Source organism: Perca fluviatilis, chromosome 8, assembly GCF_010015445.1.
Source record: "Perca fluviatilis chromosome 8, GENO_Pfluv_1.0, whole genome shotgun sequence".
Classification (NCBI taxonomy): Eukaryota; Metazoa; Chordata; class Actinopteri; order Perciformes; family Percidae; genus Perca; species Perca fluviatilis.
Window position 1 is genome coordinate 40,956,515 of NC_053119.1, and position 19,690 is coordinate 40,976,204.

At 41.3% G+C, this 19,690-nt stretch overlaps 1 protein-coding gene across 4 annotated transcripts in view; it reads left to right on the top strand.

Annotated features, from left to right (window-relative positions):
* Positions 1-4,338: 4,338 nt before the first annotated feature.
* The window catches only part of LOC120564750 (septin-7-like), a 56,171-nt gene continuing 40,819 nt past the window's right edge, over positions 4,339-19,690 (top strand). For 2 of the 4 annotated variants that reach the window (XM_039809968.1, XM_039809970.1), the window contains exons 1-2: positions 4,339-4,628; positions 10,657-10,756. In XM_039809968.1, coding sequence (XP_039665902.1) covers positions 4,590-4,628; positions 10,657-10,756 — 139 coding nt within the window. In that variant the 5' untranslated portion in view covers positions 4,339-4,589. The remainder of the gene's footprint in view (positions 4,629-10,656; positions 10,757-19,690) is intronic. The other 2 variants (XM_039809969.1, XM_039809972.1) reach the window with 1 other exon arrangement.

A 19,690-nucleotide genomic window follows, 5' to 3' on the forward strand; every position in this document is an offset into this window, starting at 1 on the left:
GATATACCAAGTGCTGCAAATTAGCTTCACATTCTCATATTGCTTTTGATCTTCCTTTTCAAGGCTAAGGACTTTTGATTTCATGGTGAGCAGCTTCCTCACAGATATGAAAGCTTTACATGTGTGGGAGCACGTGTCTGTGTGATCATGTTTCTGTCTGATAACAGTGAATACCTTAGCAGCACTGAAGTAATGAGTTTTTGAAAATGTGCCAAAAACTTATTTTCTAAAAGCCAGAACTTTTGGGAGAAGAAATATCACATTTTCCTTCTTCCAAATGACAAATTGAATTCTTAAGCAATAAAACACACACTTGCTCCTTGCAATACATTTATTCATTCATTCATTCATTCATTCAACCTTTATTTATCCTCAATAGATCATTGAGGGGCGATCCTCATTTTCATGGAGTCAGATTATAAAAACAAACACAGAACAACAACACCGAACGCACAATCATAAGAAATATAGAAAGACCATGCAACATTCAGAATTGGAAACAGATTTGATAAATAAATTAGGATAATAGGGATGCAAAAGAAAATACATTTATAGTAAAGCAGTTACAAGTACAAGAGGCACAACTGAGTGGATTTTAAGAAAGTGTTGTCATTTGTTCCAGGAGTCGGGAGCACTAAAAGTAAAAGCAATTTTTCCAAGTTAAGAGCGAACTCGTGGAACATGAAGAAAAAGCCAGTCAGCAGAGAAAGTCTGATAATGTCCCTCTAAAAGAGAAGTTCTGTTAACTAAGTTTTCCAATAAGAGCCTTATAGATTAAAGTGCTCATATTATGCTCATTTTCAGGTTCATAATTGTATTTAGAGATTGTACCAGAATAGGTTTATGTGGTTTAATTTTCAGAAAACACCATATTTTTGTTGTACTGCACATTGCTGCAGCTCTTCTTTTCTCCCTGTGTGTTGAGCTCTCTGTTTAAGCTACAGAGTGAGACATCTCACTTCTGTTCCATCTTTGTTGGGAGTCGCACATGCGTAGTACCTAGGTAAGGACTACTAGCCAGTCAGAAGTAGAGTATGAGGGCGTGCCCTGACAGTACCTAGGTAAGGACTACTAGCCAGTCAGAAGCAGAGTATGAGGGCGTGCCCTGACAGTACCTAGGTAAGGACTACTAGCCAGTCAGAAGCAGAGTATGAGGACGTGCCCTGACAGTACCTAGGTAAGGACTACTAGCCAGTCAGAAGCAGAGTATGAAGGCGTGCCCTGACAGTACCTAGGTAAGGACTACTAGCCAGTCAGAAGCAGAGTATGAGGGCGGGCCCTGACAGTACCTAGGTAAGGACTACTAGCCAGTCAGAAGCAGAGTATGAGGGCGTGCCCTGACAGTACCTAGGTAAGGACTACTAGCCAGTCAGAAGCAGAGTATGAGGGCGTGCCCTTACAGTACCTAGGTAAGGACTACTAGCCAGTCAGAAGCAGAGTATGAGGGCGTGCCCTGCGTTAGCTAGGTAAGGACTACTAGCCAGTCAGAAGCAGAGTAGGATGCGTGCCCTGACAGTACCTAGGTAAGGACTACTAGCCAGTCAGAAGCAGAGTATGAGGGGGTGCCCTGACAGTAGCTAGGTAAGGACTACTAGCCAGTCAGAAGCAGGGTATGAGGACGCGTGCCCTGACAGTACCTAGGTAAGGACTACTAGCCAGTCAGAAGCAGAGTATGAGGACGTGCCCTGACAGTACCTAGGTAAGGACTACTAGCCAGTCAGAAGCAGAGTATGAGGAGGCGTGCCCTGACAGTACCTAGGTAAGGACTACTAGCCAGTCAGAAGCAGACTATGAGGACGCGTGCCCTGACAGTACCTAGGTAAGGACTACTAGCCAGTCAGAAGCAGAGTATGAGGGGGGCGCCCTGACAGTACCTAGGTAAGGACTACTAGCCAGTCAGAAGCAGAGTTGATGACGGCCGTCCTCGACAGTACCTAGGTAAGGACTACTAGCCAGTCAGAAGCAGAGTATGAGGACGTGCCCTGACAGTACCTAGGTAAGGACTACTAGCCAGTCAGAAGCAGAGTATGAGGGCATGCCATGCTAGTAGCTAGGCGAGCATTATAACATGTCTTGTCTCTGAAGTAAAGGCTAGACTACAATAGAGCTGTTTGGAGCAGTTTGTGAACACTGTTTCCTGTTGGAGATGGTAAGTCCCTTTGGGGGGACTTTGGTCTTTTTCACTTTGTAAACCTATAACGTGCACAAAAAGATATATAACACAATAAAGGAAAGCCAAAAAGCATAATATGAACACTCTAAGACATACCAGTGATTATCACTCTTAAAAAGAAGACACTCCTTGGTCTGCTATGACCAGCTTATGAAGGCTAATGTTGGCTGATGTTAACTAACTTTAGATACATAATTCTGTGTTATTACTGTGTCTGTTTGCTGACTCTTGTCTATTTGTGTCACTGTTCCACTACATTTTAGCATTTAAAATCATTCTGTAATTGCCACTTGTAGCCATAGTGGCTCTGTTTCAGAAAAAGTTAGTCTTGGTTTAATGTTCACTTTCTTTAAAAAATAAAAATAAAAAAAAGTGCTTCAAACACTATCATTGGTTAGTGTGATGACTCAACAGATTTACTGTGGTCGACTGAGAACGTTTTGTATAGTTCAACCCATACTTTAAGGTTTCAAATTAACATTGAAAAAGGTACACGTTGCACATGTTTATGTAACATGTTTATTATCGCACATACTATATTTGAAAATATATGGTATTTATCAACCAATCAATCAATTAATCAAAAATGTATTTTGTCACATGAAATCATAAAAAACACAATTTCAATGAAATGTGGTATTTATCATGAAGGATCTCTTCCAAAATATTTATTGTCCCAACAAAAATGAAAATTTGCAAAGGCACCTACAGTCACATTCAGACTACAATACAGTGGTTATGTACTGTAGATATGACTGAGTTAAGAACAAGTGTGTTCATGGACAAGAAATTTGCTGGAACATCAGATGGCAGTTGCTTTCTTTGCCACAAGAGCGTGCCAATGGACCACTTAGCATCATATCCAAGCCACCGGCACAAGTGCATGTAAATCTTTGGGATTGTTCCTTTAACTGTGGGCTAAACAACAAGAAAAGTCCCCATCATCAGAAGCTTTACTTCCAATGATGACTTCTTGATATGGGCCTACTTTATGCTTTTCATCGAGAATGAGCATTGGCAACCTGAGTAATGTGCACATATGAACTCAGACCTGTTGTGTGGGGGACAGAGGGCACCATCATGTAAAGTGCGGGCGACATGTCCCCCGCATAGCCCGTGTCCACTACGCCCTTGCCACCAAACCACCAGTAGCCTTCTACCTATATTCTGACTACCTAACAACAAATCATGGGTTACCTAGAAAAATAACATTATTGGGGCATTATTATGTAAATGTGATAACTACATTGCTGTATATCATGATCTCCTGAGAGCCAATGCTGATCCTAAATGCTCCCCTAATCTATTTTTGATAAGCAAATGTTTCATAGAAGGCCTACAGTTTTTTCCCTATATTTTGTGGCTTTTAAAGCAATTGCATCACATATGTCTCACTTGATACTTACCCATGGTATGGCCAAATTAATGTCAAGCCGCATTTACCACTTTGTCGGTTGATTAATCATAAATGTTTAGTAGCGCTATTCACAACCGTCATTGAAGGTAGCAAGTGTCTGCCTCCAGCACTTGAAGGCATCACACACACGATCAGAGGCCGGGCCGATCACATTTGTGTTTGACCAATAGGAAGATGGATCCAGGTCTCCCACAGATGCAAGCTGGCCACACACAGCCAGTGGTTTACCGGAACGTAGGCCTATTTACCTTCAAAATAAGAGCCTTTAGCACGCCCTAGGTTTGTCACTTGTCAGTTCTCATAATGTACTTTTTTATATCTATAGCCTACCAAATATCCTCTATACTAAACTGTCTCTGTATATACCTATGGTACTTTGCCATGAGGTAGTTTCTTTTACTGCTTTTTCTGAAAAGCTTAAATATGATACTGGTGTTCCTTGTCCACATTTGAAGCTGAACTCTTTACCATGTGAGCACATCTACATTTTAGATAAACAACTATTAATTAATAGTATAACTCACAGGAATTTAGTTGTTAAATGCTAACAAAATAAACTATTTTTATTTTGGTTATAATGACAAGACATTCTAATGTTTAATATCCAGAACAATATTGTTGCCAAATTAACAATGATATGGGTAGAAACTTCTCCCCTTGAAAATGTTTTTAAATTAAAAAAAAACACATTATTCTGAAATTCTCAACCGGATGCATTGTATACATTTCATTTGTTTGCCTTGTGAGGAAAAAAAAACAGTCGTTAAGCATTTTTCTTCACTGTGCTAACGCTACATCTGGTAGTAGTAGCTATCCGTCAGCGGCCATATGTAATTTAACCTCATTCATTCGTTTACAGACGCACTTTGCTTATTTTTGTTTACACCAAACTACGGGTTTTAGGGTGGAAAGAGCGCATTTCTCTCCGCTCCGTCATCTTTTTGGACGTTAATCAGTTTATGTCCGTGCAGGCTGGGTTGTGACAGCACAGTAGCAACAATGATCGAGCGACCAGAGACTGTGGTTCCCAGCATCGCTGTAAGTCCATTTGTCTTTCAAGTAACGTTAGATCAATGTGCAAGTGTTGACATACTGTTGTTTTCTATAGCATATCATTGAAATCCATAACGTTACCCTATTTAACCATACTCGTGTGTTTTGGTTGCTGCTGGTACCGACCTCCCCTTATATGGAGCAAACTAAACGCCAAGCTCCTTTTAGTAGCTGGTGGTTTTATGATATTTCGCATAACTACAAAGACATACTTGAAAGAAACACTTACTCGCACATTCTCACAAATCAATATAGTCTACTGATAAGATCGGCGTAATGTGGTTGACTTAACAAGACGTATTTCTGTAACGTTCAATGACATCGTTATGAAATGAATCACGCCTCCCACCTCTGTTCGTTACTCTGGTAAAGGGAGGTTATGGGTGGCGAAAGTATAACATCATTTGCATTTTTGTTGCAATATATCATGTTTGGTGGATACAATTTTCGCTAAATGTACCAAATGACAAAGAGATAACACTATAAGGTTGTCTTTTAAATAGCAGTTATTTGAACGGAGGCTGGCTTGAAGGCTCCCCGGACGTTAGAACGGCATGTATCGGGGGTTACGTGGTCTGCTTTCAATTATACCTCGTTGCAATGGGGACATATATTATGGGCAACAGTACACTCTTGTTTAGATGTGTTTTCCCACCGACCATGACAATATTACTAGTGAAAGTATGTCATTTAGTAGCCTACAATTGAGATTATAGCCACACTATGGTGGTCGGATTTTATGAACCCAGATGAGATTTGCTCTCCTTCGCCAAATTCCTTTAAGAAATCTCGCCGTTTAGCTAGACCACGATCAATGTAAATAATAATAAAGGGAATTTAATTGAGTGAAAAAGTGCTTGGTGGACTGTATTGTATGTATAACAATAATGTCGGAATCACTCACTACCAGAGATATTAAACTGTGTTCCCAAACATGTACATGTACTGTAGATAGCAACTCTTTATTAAACTGCTTAATTGTTGAATGCAGTTTGGTGTGACTGTCCACACAACTGTTGTTGGTGGACCACATCTGCTTTGCTGTGTACACTAGCACTTACTTTGTCCTCTATCTGTTTGTGATCCAGTCGGAGTGGAGAGATAGAGTAGGAGCAGTGGGCTTATTGCTAAAAAATAACAAAAGAAAGAAATTACACCGGCACTATTTTCAAATGATTTCTGTCGCCCTACTGCAGTGTTATGAAATGCAATATATATTACATGATTAATATTCAATATGTAATAAATGAAAGTTTAATATAGCTGATGGAAGCATTCAGAGGGCCTCAGCATCAGCTGCTGAATGCATGCGGGGGAAGGGGGACTTTGCAATACAGATGATGTCAGTGAACCAGGCAGCTACTATCACCACTGGTTGGACTGGGGGAGGGGTTAACAGTAATAGTATGGACTGACTAGCCTTTCTCTCTCTCATCCCCCATTACTGCCCTCTTTTCCCGGGCTGTTTTTCTCTTAATCACTTTTTTTTCTGAAAAAGAACTACATTAGTAATCATATTAAATGTTTTTTAAAGTGGCAAGTGCCATTGCAGCATTGCAAATAGTGATTGTGATGCAATGATGAATACAGTTATCATTAGCTAGAAATGTGACCTTTCAAGCGTGTTGTGTGTCTCACGTAGGCGCTACAAACCTCATTCTGTGCTAGAGACACAAGGTCCATGTAAATAAAAGGGTTTCTCATTCATGCACACATGCATGTATGTTGATGCATTCACATTCTTGCACATGCACAGTAAACTCATATAGTGCAACATTTGATCCACAGATTCCTATCAAGACGTGTATACACACACACACACACACACACCATCAGAGTTGGCACCTTATGTAACACATTCATAATTACACACACAAAACTTACAAAATGTATGTGGGTGGATCAAACATGGAAGTGGTGGAAAGTGCTTCAGGCTCATTCAGAGTAGTTACTCCTGGTGTTGAGCTGCATACATCACATAGTATTGACAAGGCAAATAGATTGTTTCCTTTTCTTTTCCCACATTCTGTGTGTCCAAAACGTCCACAGAATACTGGTAACTTTGACACCCCTCAAATAGTCCAGAATATTTGAATGCATATCCGTTGGGGGGGGAATACATTTATTTTTGTGTTTCTAGGAAAGCTCTGCGAGGCTGTTTTTGTGTTTTTTAATTGTGGAAGTCTAGATCAACATTTGTTCATAATGATGAGTCAGTGCTCATCATCAATACAGACAATATCCAAATCTCTGCAGGTGCAATATTTGTTCAATCATATTCTACAGACTTAAGAAAAATATTTGTTTGCTACAAATGTTTGCAAAAAAATCACACAATGACCATTTTAATATATTTCTCAATTTAAAATAATCATAATGATGCAACATGTATAATTTCCTCCATTATCGTGAATCATATTGCATATCCCTGGAAATATTCACAATTATTAGATATTTCCCCCAAATTGTTAAACCCTAGTTCAACCATATGTGAATGTTGAATATCGCACATCTCCCACTCCTCTGAGAAAGTTTTCACAAGATGCAGGAACCTGGCTCCATTCAGCCACAGGAGCATTACTAAGGTCCGCTACTAATGTTGTTGGCCCATAAGGTTCCAGTCTGTCCCAAAGATGTTGGATGGGGTTGAGCTCAGGGCTCCTTGCAGGCCAGTCAAGTTCTTCTACATCCCAACCGGGAAATGCATTTCTTTATGCACCTGGATTCGTGCACTAATATGTTGAAACAGGAAAGGGTCTTCCCCAAAATGTTGCAATAGAGCTGAAAGAATGCTAATGTCTGGTTTTGAGAAACACTAATGTATGATTGTGGTGTGACAAATGGTGGCACATGGTCACTTGTATTCACACTTGCAAGGAATTATTAAGTGCAACATAAACTGGCTACTAAACGTTGTTGTGTGTTCATAGCGCACAAAAGATGCATCAGACGGAAGCAATAGTCTCAAGTACAGAAGCCCGGATATGATGATCAAACGAGTGTACACTAGCACTTATCTGCGGTGGCATGGACATGGCCTTATAATGCCCTATTTTATGTTTTCACAAACAAGGATAGGTTCATTCTCTGCCTTCATTTAGGAGTGTAAATTGGTCAAAAGTTAAGCTGCAGGTGCCTTTAAACCCCCTCTTTCAGCCGACCTATCAGTGCAGAGCTGCAGTTTTCCATCGGCGCCATGCATGACAGAGCCTGAGAGGCGTTCACTGGCAGCCAGGCCAGCAATCGATTGTGTTTGCCCCGCGTAGCGTGCAAGGCAGTGCACAGTGATTAGAGAGGGGGGGGGGATCCGACAGCAGACTGGAGGTAGAGAGTGATGGGGAAGTGAGAACGGGATGAAGAGATATCTTGGTGGTGAAGAGAGAGAGAGCAGCTGGTGAGCCTGACTTTCCAAATGTTGCTGTACAATTAATTGTCTCAGAAATAATTGCGATTAACAATATAATTGTCTCTGTTCTCTTTCAATTTCTCTGGCTTGAGACAGCTACTACAGCCCAGATGTTTGGAGGTGCTATGACAACAAGTGACAGCTGCCACTAGCATAGCTTAAGCTCAACAGTCCGACCAATAATCACTTAGAAAATTACAATTTGGCACAATTCTAAACAAAGTCAACAATAACCATCATGAGTCCAGGGTTTCCACGGGGTCTTAAAAAGTCTTAAATTGTGTTATAATAATTTTACACAGGTCTTAATTTTCCTACGTCCATGCAATGCTACCTCTAATGCTTCTGCAGTGCTTTATAATGTTTTTTTAATTAGTATTTATAGTTGTAGTTCTTTCTTTTGCTAGTCCAAATATAATTTGCTGTATATTTACCAACTATTATTACTCCGTTTTGCTTTTATTCAAATTTATTTAGGCTATTTTGCAAATAATTTTGTGACTCTGCATTTCGTTGTACTTTTATGTCTTCATAAAGGTCTTGAATGTCATTCATAATGGTCTTAAAGTCTTAAATTTGACTTGGTGAAACCTGCAGGAACCCTGTCAGTCATACCCCTGAGGACCTTAGTTAACATCAGCAACTATTTGCGGTTAAACAAAGAAACCGTGATTACGATCCATAGATCCATAGATCCACTTTCCTACATGAGGAACAGGATGGACTTGTTTAACGCGTAGCGAGATTGGATTTGTTTGTGTTGCCTTGTCCTTCTCCACAGAGGGATATGCTTCTGCATTTCTGCTTTGAGGAACTGATTGGCTTCATTTATTGACTTATGTTCCTGTTCTGTTTTAGTTTACTTGTTTGATGGACTTTGGCAGGGCAGACTCCACTTCCTCTTTCCATCTTCCTCGGAGAAAGCCAGTTTTTTCTCTCTGTGTCTGCACCCCATCACCTCTCTTTTCCCCTTAAAACAGCCATTTTTCCTGACTTGTGTTCATCCCAGCTGCACTTCACTTCAAAGGGGCTCTGCCGCTGCAGGACACAGGAATACTAATTGCAGGTTCACACAAAAACAAGATTCTTGTCACTTTGTGTGCACACGATGACTGTGTGCTGCTCCAAATCTGCCGTTTACACCCAAGTATAATACCATAGCAGTGATGTTGATATGGTTTCAACGTAGTGAGCCACAGGTGGTCATTTGAGTGGGTCCCAGACAGTACTTACTTACTCACTTTTTTCACCATCCTTCCGGAACCGTCCCCAAATGCAGTCTAAGCGCTCCTATAATGAATGTGGACTAGAAATGGGCCATATGGAGAAAATCAAATATTGCCATATTTTTTTGCCCAAATACATCAATGTCGATATTGTGGGGTTGACTATTGGTGCTTTAACTAAATATTTACACAATGAGAGTTTTGATAAATAATCCCCAATAATGTGGACACAATGACTAAGTGGGTAAAGGCAAACAACAACAGCTGGTCTGCACCCAGCAGGTTAGTTCAGAAAATGACTTCACTTTACTGTAATGCAGCCTTTAATAACAGGAAAAGACAACACTTGTGTCATATTACGATATTAGGATATCCAAAATGTAAGACGATATCTAGCCTCATATCAGGGTTGTAGTACTAGAGACTGGTCTTGGTCTTTAGACCGGTCTCAAGACCACTTTCTGAAGGTCTCGTCTTGGAATCGACCGCATTTTTTCTCGGTCTCGGACAAAGAGGACTCTGGATTTTATTTCAAGACCACCACTGCAGGGATATCACTAAATTGTCTGTGCATTGTCTAATTGTATGTGTTAACATCGTTACTGTGATTGGACGTAAAACTTCCTGCATCAAATGCTACCAATAACTTGACTCATTTCTAATTTGTTACTGTTAACCCCCAGTCTCAACCCTTCAAAGTCTTGGTCTTGACTTGGTCTTGACTTGGTCTTGACTTGGTCTTGATACACTCTGGTCTCGGGGATGACTTGGTCTCGATTTAGGGGGTCTTGACTACAACACTGCCTCAAATATATTGATGTTGATATAATATTGAGATATTGCCCAGCCCTAGTGCGTCCCCTGGATGCATGGATAGTGACTTTACCGCGTCCTTTCAAGTTTGAAAGCATCAGAGACGCAGCACGTGGCCCTATTAACATCGCTGCCATAGCAACAGAGATTCTGTGTGCGTTGCATGCATGCATCTTTGTGTTGCTCATCTTTTGCCAAAAGCCTATTCTGTTGCGGGCCTATATTCTATGTTAAATAATACAAATTTCAGAGTTTAAGAGAGTGTGTATGTAGGCCTGTAACAATTATATAATAATTGTCAATTTGTTTCTATAATCGCGGTTTCAATGTTTAACGACAATTTCTTAAAGGTCTTAAGGCGTGTGACTTTATTATTCATACCGTGTGATTCCTGCATTAACAGAAAGTGTGTGTGTGTGTGTGTGTGTGTGTGTGTGTGTGTGTGTGTGTGTGTGTGTGTGTGTGTGTGTGTGTGTGTGTGTGTGTGTGTGTGTGTGTGTGTGTGTGTGTGTGTGTGTGTGTGTGTGTGTGTGTGTGTGTGTGTGTGTGTGTGTGTGTTTTCCTTCAGCAGCGGAACCTGGAGGGCTATGTGGGCTTTGCCAATCTCCCCAACCAGGTGTATCGGAAGTCTGTCAAAAGAGGCTTTGAGTTTACTTTAATGGTTGTCGGTAAGTTGGAAACATCTCCATCTGACTCATGACTGAGTAGTGAATGTGTGTGTTTGCTTCTGTTCATGTGAGAGTGTTTGTGCGCCCGAGCCAAACTTACAGTTCGTATGCACACCTGCCCATCTGTCTGCGTCCGCTCGTCTGAGTGTGTTTTCATTTTTGTGCGAATGTATGTCATCAGCGCAGGTTCAAAGGAGGCAAAGCATGTGGGGCATCCAGCGTACTCAGCTGCTCAGGATGACGAGTTGACAGTTTAAAAAGCCGTTTCTGCAGGACGGCGGTCCCCTGGGTGGCCTGGCTTTGAGAACATCTGCAGCAGGGGTGTCAAACTCAGTGCCACATCAAGGGCCAAACATTAATAGTTACTTCTATTTAATCAAAAAACTAAAATATCTTTGACTGTATTATTGCATATTTGCACTTACGGTTTGGTCAACATAAAGTCCTAAAAAAGTTAGCAAAATAATTCCTTAGCCATCATAGAGTTTAGCTAATCAAGCAAAACATTGATTACATTTTAAAAAACCTGTTTCACAGCCTAAATATGCAAACTCACCGGTACTGTGGGGATTTTTAAATCTCAATGTGGGCCAATCTGACAAATTCTGTTCTAAGTTTGAAAAACTTTCCGATTTATTGTGAACCTAATATGCAGGCCGGATCAAAATTTGTGAGGGGCCTGATTTAGCCCCCGGGCCTTGAGTTTGACACATGTGATCTACAGTGTTGTTCAGTGACGGAGAGGGAGCATGTGAAAATATTTCTTGTCAAAGCTAGATTCCCACAGTTTCTAGGGGAGTTGTCTCTGTGGCCCCAGGTCCGCAAAATAACACATCTGTGTGCTTTGGACGACTTGATTTGGGACATGAGCCGCAGGATGTTGGCTCAAGTATGACTGAACCTGGTCACAAAATGTGGCTAACAGCATTACAGAAGGAAGGAAGTGGACAGAGGCGTGGAGGGACCATGCGTTTGGCTTTCTTTATGGACACACCACACTAACACATGAATAAGTAGTTTTGTATAGCAGGGTTTTCCCTTCTATTTAACGTCTTATGCCTACCAGACACTAGAAGACTTTGAACAGACTGAAGTCTGACTCCATCTCACATCTAAAGACAGTCATCTCACATCTATCGTTAAAGACTGTCATAATATGTAAAGACTGGGGATCTTGCAGGGTCAAACATTACAAGACTACAACTAGAATCGTTTTGAAAACTTTAACCAAGCTAGCTAGCATTAGCTGCTAACTTTAAGGTAAAGTCAGCAGATGTTCTGTCCTGCTGTACATGCAGATGAATGTCTCCAGTAGCCAGAGGTCTGTGTTCATCCACCGGTAAATCTCAGCTGGATGACTCGCTTCAGAAGGGTTGAAAATCTGCAACCTTCCCTCTTTAGCGTTTAGTTTAGCATGGCGCCATGGCAACAATAAATAACACTGGCTCTAGCTGTTGCTGCTTCCTGTTTGGTGCTGGAGGGAGGGCCCAAGGATTTTTTAATCACTGCCTAAGTGCATGAACGAAAAAAACGATCAGGAGAGCATCTGGCATTGTGGGAAGCATTGTCTTCTTCTGGCTGAATCTGCACGATCATGGCCAAAATGATAATTACTGTTATTTTGGTCAATATTGAGATCACTATTATTTACCATGATTATTCACATTCAAATAAACCGAGCACTCTTTCACTTCAATGTTGTGAAGAATAACAGATCCTTAAAAATGCCTTTTAATTCAAATCGCAATTGACGTGTTTCGCAGTGCACGCCGTGTTTCCATTTCAGCTCAGTGTGAGAGTCTTTACTGTCATTTACTGCCACGTTTTGTCTCCTCTAACACACACACACATAGGCACGCGGGGAGTATGTATCCGGTTTCGCTGTCGATACTCAGCGCAGCTGCGCCTGGTGGGATCCAGTTTAAGCCTGTAAGACGCAGCTGAGACACGAGCCTGCAGACAGCTGCATAGATTCAAATGAGACATTGTGACGTTTAGCCTACAACGGTCTAGGGCAGGGGTCTTCAACGTTTTTTAGGCCAAGGACCCCTCAGCTGAAAAAGAGATGGAGCAGGGACCCCTTGCTACGTATATTGTATTAAATTGAGCTGCATATTAAAGTGGGCCTACAATAACATGTAGGGTGGCCTAAAGCCTTTATACATACCTTTTATATGGTGCATACAATACTAAGCTTTTAAAAGAATTGTTGACATATTCATACATATATTTACCGTATAGATCATGTTTTAATGTTAAAATGTGGAACAGTTCATCCTTAAGTTTAACTGTATCTGTGGATAGCTACCTTACCTACAGGCCAGTAAGCCTATCGTCAGTGTTGTGTACATTTAAAAAAAGATTTATCTTTACAAATAATATGTTGGATTCAAGTTAATAACATATTCATTTTTTTAAAACTATCAAACAATAATTTGGAGGTCCTCCCTGCAGCAACTCTAAGGACCCCCTAGGGGCCCCGGACCCCCTGTTCAAGATCTCTGGTCTAGGGCTTATGGGAAACGGTGTTCATTAAATGCACGCTAAAAACATAAATGTTGAAACACAACAATATTAGAACCTTTTTCAATCTACCGTCCTTATATAAACATATGGAGCCAGCCACATGACATACTGTTGAGAAACGTTCTGTTCCGAGGCTGGATTTTTGGTTATTAGCATAGTTACGGATGTTAATGGGATTTAGAATGAGGTTGTCTTACCCCTGGAACAGAAACCGGAAGGTTAGGGTTTTCACTTCGGCTTTCTGTTGACGTATTTAACCAGGCTCTGCGTGAATGGGGCCTGTAACCTGTAATGAACAGATATGCATTGTACATGGAAAATGTGCACAATGTATTAAATATATATATATATATATATATATATATATACAAAAAGTGAAAATATTGAGTACTATGTTGGCAGATACTTCATATTCAATTACAAAATTGTAATTACCTTTTTTCTACTTAAAGGTGGATTGAGGGATCCATGTCTCCTCACGGTGGATTAAATTTACAAGATAGACAATTAGAAGTTTGTGTCGGTGTATTTTTGCAACTTTGGACTCAGCAAAAACAGTTTCCCCTGCTTTCAGTGTTCAAGCTTTTCTTGACTCTAACTCTGTCCTTAAAGCACGGGCAGGAGATTGATTGATTGGTTCTCATCTCACTCTCGCAACAAAAGCAAATAGGCATATTGAACTATTCCTTTAAAACCCTAACTAAACTAAAGCTTGAAAACTCTAAATATATCCTGTATGTGTTACTATACTCAGTTGGACCCTTAAAATATAATTTCCTATTGTGCTTCTCTTTCTTTCTGCCTTTCATCATTTCTGCTCCCTCAGAAATATATTTTGGATTTGGCAGTTGTTTTGGCAGTTTTTTTTTTTTAGGTTTCTACGTTGGTCTTAAACTTTGGTCCAGCTAGCCTTAAAATGTTTTAAAATGTCATAAATCTAACTCTGTGAATCTGGCGGTGACCCCAGATCAGTTCAGTGGACAGAGAAAGACATTAACACAAAGAGGCGTCCAACCTTTATTATTTCAGCCTGGGGTTTGTAGCTTCCTGTTTAGTAAACAGCCACTGTGGACGAGACGCAGGAGGGACACAAAGACAGCAGAGTGATGTCTTGAGTGAGAACCAAAGAGAGCTCCGCAATCAATTGGATCCTGTTTCAGGCCCTCTCACATATGGGCCCCTCTGTCTCTCTCCCCAGCTTTTTGGCTCCCAGCCCCGCATACCCCAGCTGATCCAAATTTCACACACAAATGTGAAGGACATAGCGGTTTGTCAACGCTACACACAGACTCAGAATGAGCCTTTGGGGTGGGGGTGACTATGCACGAAAGTACACATGATTGGTCCGTGTACAGTAAAGGCAATGAGTCTGTGTTACTTTATTAAACCGAAATTGTATCTTATTTCTGACAATTTGATCAACAAAAATGTACATTTTGCTTGAGTAAAGGAAACCCCAATTAACAAAACTGGTGAAATGCGTAACTTTTTTATATTAATGAACGTCTGTTTCATTCAAGTATGACTATATTCAGAAGATTGTGACTGTCGCGCACAGAAACTGGAGTGAAGATAATGACCTCTTCTGAAGAGTCCATCATTTTTATTCTCAATTCTTATCATTTTGGCACAGGTGATTTTCTTTTTGGCTCTGGCTAAAACCTCTTTGGGGGGCCCCAAAATTCATCTATGCAGGAAAAACCCTGCACACAGCGGACAGTTAAAGAAGAGGATCAGAGGGAGGTTTTCTCAGCTGGGGCTAGTTTGTCCCACCACTGAATGCTTTCTGATTTCATCATAGCTGTGATGCTATGATGAATGAAAGCTGTGATGAAAGGCATTGTTCACAGACTATTTTTCTCCATGACAAAGACGAGATATTGACGAGGTGAAACTTAAACTGTGACTTTATCTCATAGTGACGGAGAGGTAGCATGTGAAAATATTTCTTGTCAAAGCTAGATTCCCACAGTTTCTAGGAGAGTTGTCTCTGTGGCCCCAGGTCCGCAAAATAACACATCTGTGTGCTTTGGACGACTTGATTTGGGACGTGAGCCGCAGGATGTTGGCTCAAGTATGACTGAACCTGGTTTCATGAAGGAGGTTTAACAAACTCTGAGTCTAACCCTGAACTCTGAGTAGATGTACCCTGAGATGGAAACTCTGAGTTTTCAGTTCCAGAACAGCTGATTTAAGTTGGTTCAATCAACTCGGAGTAGGTTGACTCAGAGTTAAGCGCGTGCACCACCGCTATAAAAGGCAGCATGAATGGAGCCATGAGACTACGATTCACCATGGTAACAACCACAAACAAACTGGTATGCGGAAATACTCATGTGCACATACAGCGAGTTTGAACATAGAGGCTAAAAGGTCCAATATGTCCAATAAAGTTTGGAGAGCTATTTAAGTGTGAGATTGGCTTGTGCAGCTTTAGCAATGTATGCAACATCATTCTAATCCATGCATCTAGTAGAAGTCATGTATACAGTGTTGTATGGTGAAATGTCAATGTTAGGCATTCACCATAGACTTATACTGTGTAACTTTGGCAAAAGGTACAATAAACTCCCAATTCCTGCGTCACTAAACGTAGAATCAACCAAAAATGAGGACTACAAAGTTCATACATATGACCATGATCACAAGCCAATGTAATGGAGAAGTGACAGAGAAAAATAGGAAATACCAGTGTTAGGCAGAGGCAAGAGAGCTGATTGTTGTTTTTTTTATTTGAGAAGCAGCCAGCTGGACCTACAGCGTTAGGCAGACTGTGAAAGTAAAGATTGAAGGCTGGCCTCAGCACTGCTGAACTTGGCATTGTAGTGAAGTGTGAAGCCTCGGCTCGACTCAGAGGCCCAGTATTGTAGTTTTGGAACAGGCAGATGGTGGAGTATAAGATCACTGGGCAGAAGCCTGCAGGTTACCTAGCAAAAATTGTCATTTTTTTCAATTTTCAATTGTGGCAAGATTCCCCTGTATCCTTTTTCACTGCTAAATTGCTCACGAACACACATTAGACTTATCATGCCACGCATCAATCGTAAGTTAGGAAAAAGTGCTTTTAACTTTTACGCTCCTGACAGATGGAACTAGTTACAGGTAGGGATGTCCCGATCAGCTTTGTAGATCCCCTGATCCGATTTTTTAAATATTAAATATCTGCCAATACTGCGTCCCGATCCAATACTCTATAGTATACTATAGTATTTGCTCAGATAATAGAGCAAGACTCAGGATTTCATTACAATATAGGAAAGTAGTCTGCGACAGTGAAATCGTTTGAAAAGTCGTTCTGTGTAAATTCGGGTGAGTAGAAACTGGGGACTCGTCTGATAAAGTGTGTGACGGAGAGAGAGATAACAAAGGTCAGACTGGCTGAAATGTAAGCTCTAATATCTCTCTTGGCGAGACGCTTCAGATTAACAGATTGTAATGGCATCCAGCTGTACCGTGTTTATGACTGCAGCAGGCGGTGTGGGTTACTGTGTTAATATTACCAAACTATGCTCGATACTGTTGCGAAAGACTATTTTATAATCTAGTGCTCTGTGTGCCCTACAAGCTAAATTTAGTCATAGGAAGGTGGATTAGAATAATCAAAAGAATTCTGGTAGTATACAATTAAAGCAACACTGACATGATAGGAAATAATTGTCACCATCTTACACAAAAGTGAATCTGTTTAAAGGAAATTCCAGTGTTTTCCAATCTGGGTCTCTTTCTCATTTTTTTCCAAATAAACTAAAACTTAACATAAATAATTTTAAATGCTTATCTGAGTCCGACCAATAGTTAAAGAGGCTGTACACCTGGGGAGTGGCTGTGACTCAGAGGTAGAACGGGTCGCCCCTCAACCACAAGATTGGTGGTTCGATCCCAGGCTCCTCCGGCCACATGTCAAAGTGTCCTTGAGCAAGACACCGAACCCCAAGTTTCTGTATGTATAGCGGTCCACTCCTCCTAATGCTTAGGATGGGTTAAATTTCACTTCATTTCTTCTTCCAATACTGAAAAAAACAGAGGGCTGTGACCACACGGCTCCCCAATGTGTGAAACACCTTAGTTTTTTCGCGGCCGGATCGTCTCTCAAAAAAAAGAACCGAGAAGCTCAGATTACAACACAAACTGAGAGAGTGTGACTTCATTCTCTGCTATGGATGTCATTACTCCACTGTATCTTTATATCTTTACAAAGCAAATATTTTCTGCCATATCAGTGTATTGAATTTTGAGTACAACCCCTTTTAACACAAACATTGAGAGAGTTGTGCACAAGACGAGGACGGTGTCGGTGAGTCGCTGTCACTCCTCCGTTGTAGGGTACGTGAATGGAAACCCATCCAACATCCAACAGGGGTACCCTGCTAACTGCATAGCATCAAAATTCAGCTAACTAAACTTGCTGACTGTTCATCTGCAGTGGTAACATTATGGATTAAAATCCTTCGTAAAATTCAGCTTTTTCTGATTGAAAATCCACAAAAATAGATGTAGTGTCCGCCAGTGGCAGTCACACGGACTGTAACTGGGCACTGCGTTAAAGAAATGCAAGGATTTTGCATGTTGCAACAGGTATGAAATTGCAATGCAACGCTGAAATTATAAAATACAATTTAGGAAGGCCGGCGATAATCATTGTATACGAGGTTGCATCACATTTCAACTAAAGTTAAGCCAGCTTCTACTTTTTTGACTGCGTTGACACCGTTGCTGTGCTGAAACGGATGATGATGAACAGACACTACACCACTGGCTGTGGTGGACTGTGCGGCTTTGTGGGATTGTCGATTGGTTCTGATTGGGTGTGTAATATCATTTTAGGTTTCAAACCAATTATTGGTATGGCAGTCAGAATGGTGGTAGTCTATATCGACGACGTTTCATTTACTGGATTGTTCCGGTGCCGCCGGAGGTTCCGCCAGATGTCCCTCATTCTCAGCCGGATGTCCGTCCCCTTCCTCTGTCTCTGTGTTGGCGTTCTAACCTCTGGTGGATTTGTGAGGACTATGGTTAACTGCTCCTCAGATCTCTGCAGGGTAAATCCAGACAGCTAGCTAGACTCTCTGTCCAATCTGAGTTTTCTAAAACTACTTTTGAACGTACACATGTTCCACCAAAACAAGTTCCTTCCTGAGACTATTTAGCAGAGGCACCGTGGCTCCATCCAGAGCTTAGCGCTGCCCAAGACGATTGTGATTGGTTGGAAGAAAACGCCAATAAACCAGAGCACGTTTTTCTCCCATCCCGCAATGCTGTGGGGACTAGCCAGACCTTACTTTGCAGCGCTGTGGAGGAAGGTCTGGCAATGTGAGACAAGAATGGTGGTATTGTGTGTTTTGTATTGGTGCTCATCATGCCCATGTGAAGCTCTGGGCTCACCAGGATGCAGCTCTAGTTTTTCTGCCTTCAGTCAGTCTTTCTCTAAGAAGGACCTTCACCAGAAACTGCTCTTCTGGTGGTTTTTCGTCTTAAGCCTCTCTTTTCTTCTTTTCCCACTCAATCCGCCTCTCTCTGAGGGGGCAAAAAGCAGCTTCCTGCCCCTTTTGTCCAGCTGGCAGATTGAATAAAACTCCTGGAAAGATTAGCAAGATCCAGCGCCAGTGTAGAAAGCTGAACAGAGCTGAGAGTCCGATCCCAACTGAAGGGAGCTGGGAGGAGAGGGGAAGTGATGCCTGCTTCATGCTGCTTCTCAAGTGTATCAAGGCCAGTACTTCACAGTCCTGCTGCCTCTGCTTTCCTAAAGCAACTCAGGAGGAGAGCACATCAGAAGCTTTTTATGAGATTGACCTTGCAAGCAGAGCTGCGAGTTGCATGCGGGACATTACATCAGAGTTGAACTGATAGAAGTTTACTGCCTTTTGATTATTTAATTTATTCAGCATTCCCCAAGTTTCCCCAAGAATTAACTTCTCTATCAGAGTGGCTTATCCTCTGACACATCAGCTGGATCAAAGTAGGACTACAACTAACTGGGTATCAAACATCATACATGGTACCAACCAAATTGTCTCCATAGCATTGAGTGTGAAATTGCTAAGTACCAAAAGCTGGCATTGAATGTCCGGACAGATTCATGATTTAAATGGACTGCATTTATATAGAGCTTGTCTAGTCTTAGGGCCTGTGTCCACATAGCTATTTTTTTTGGAGTTTTTCAGTTGGTCTCAATGACAGAGGGGTGTATGCCGGGTGCCTGGTAAACTCACCTGGTGGAGCGGTCGCCCATATATAGAGGTTTACTCCTCGACACAGTGGCCGTGGGTTTGACTCAGACTTGCGGCCCTTTGCTGCATGTCATTCCCCCTCTCAAGTCTAAACTGTCCTATACAAATAAAGGCCTAAAATGTCCCAAAAAATAAAAAAGAGCGTATGCTGACTCACTCAGTCGTAGGCCGGCCACTAAAT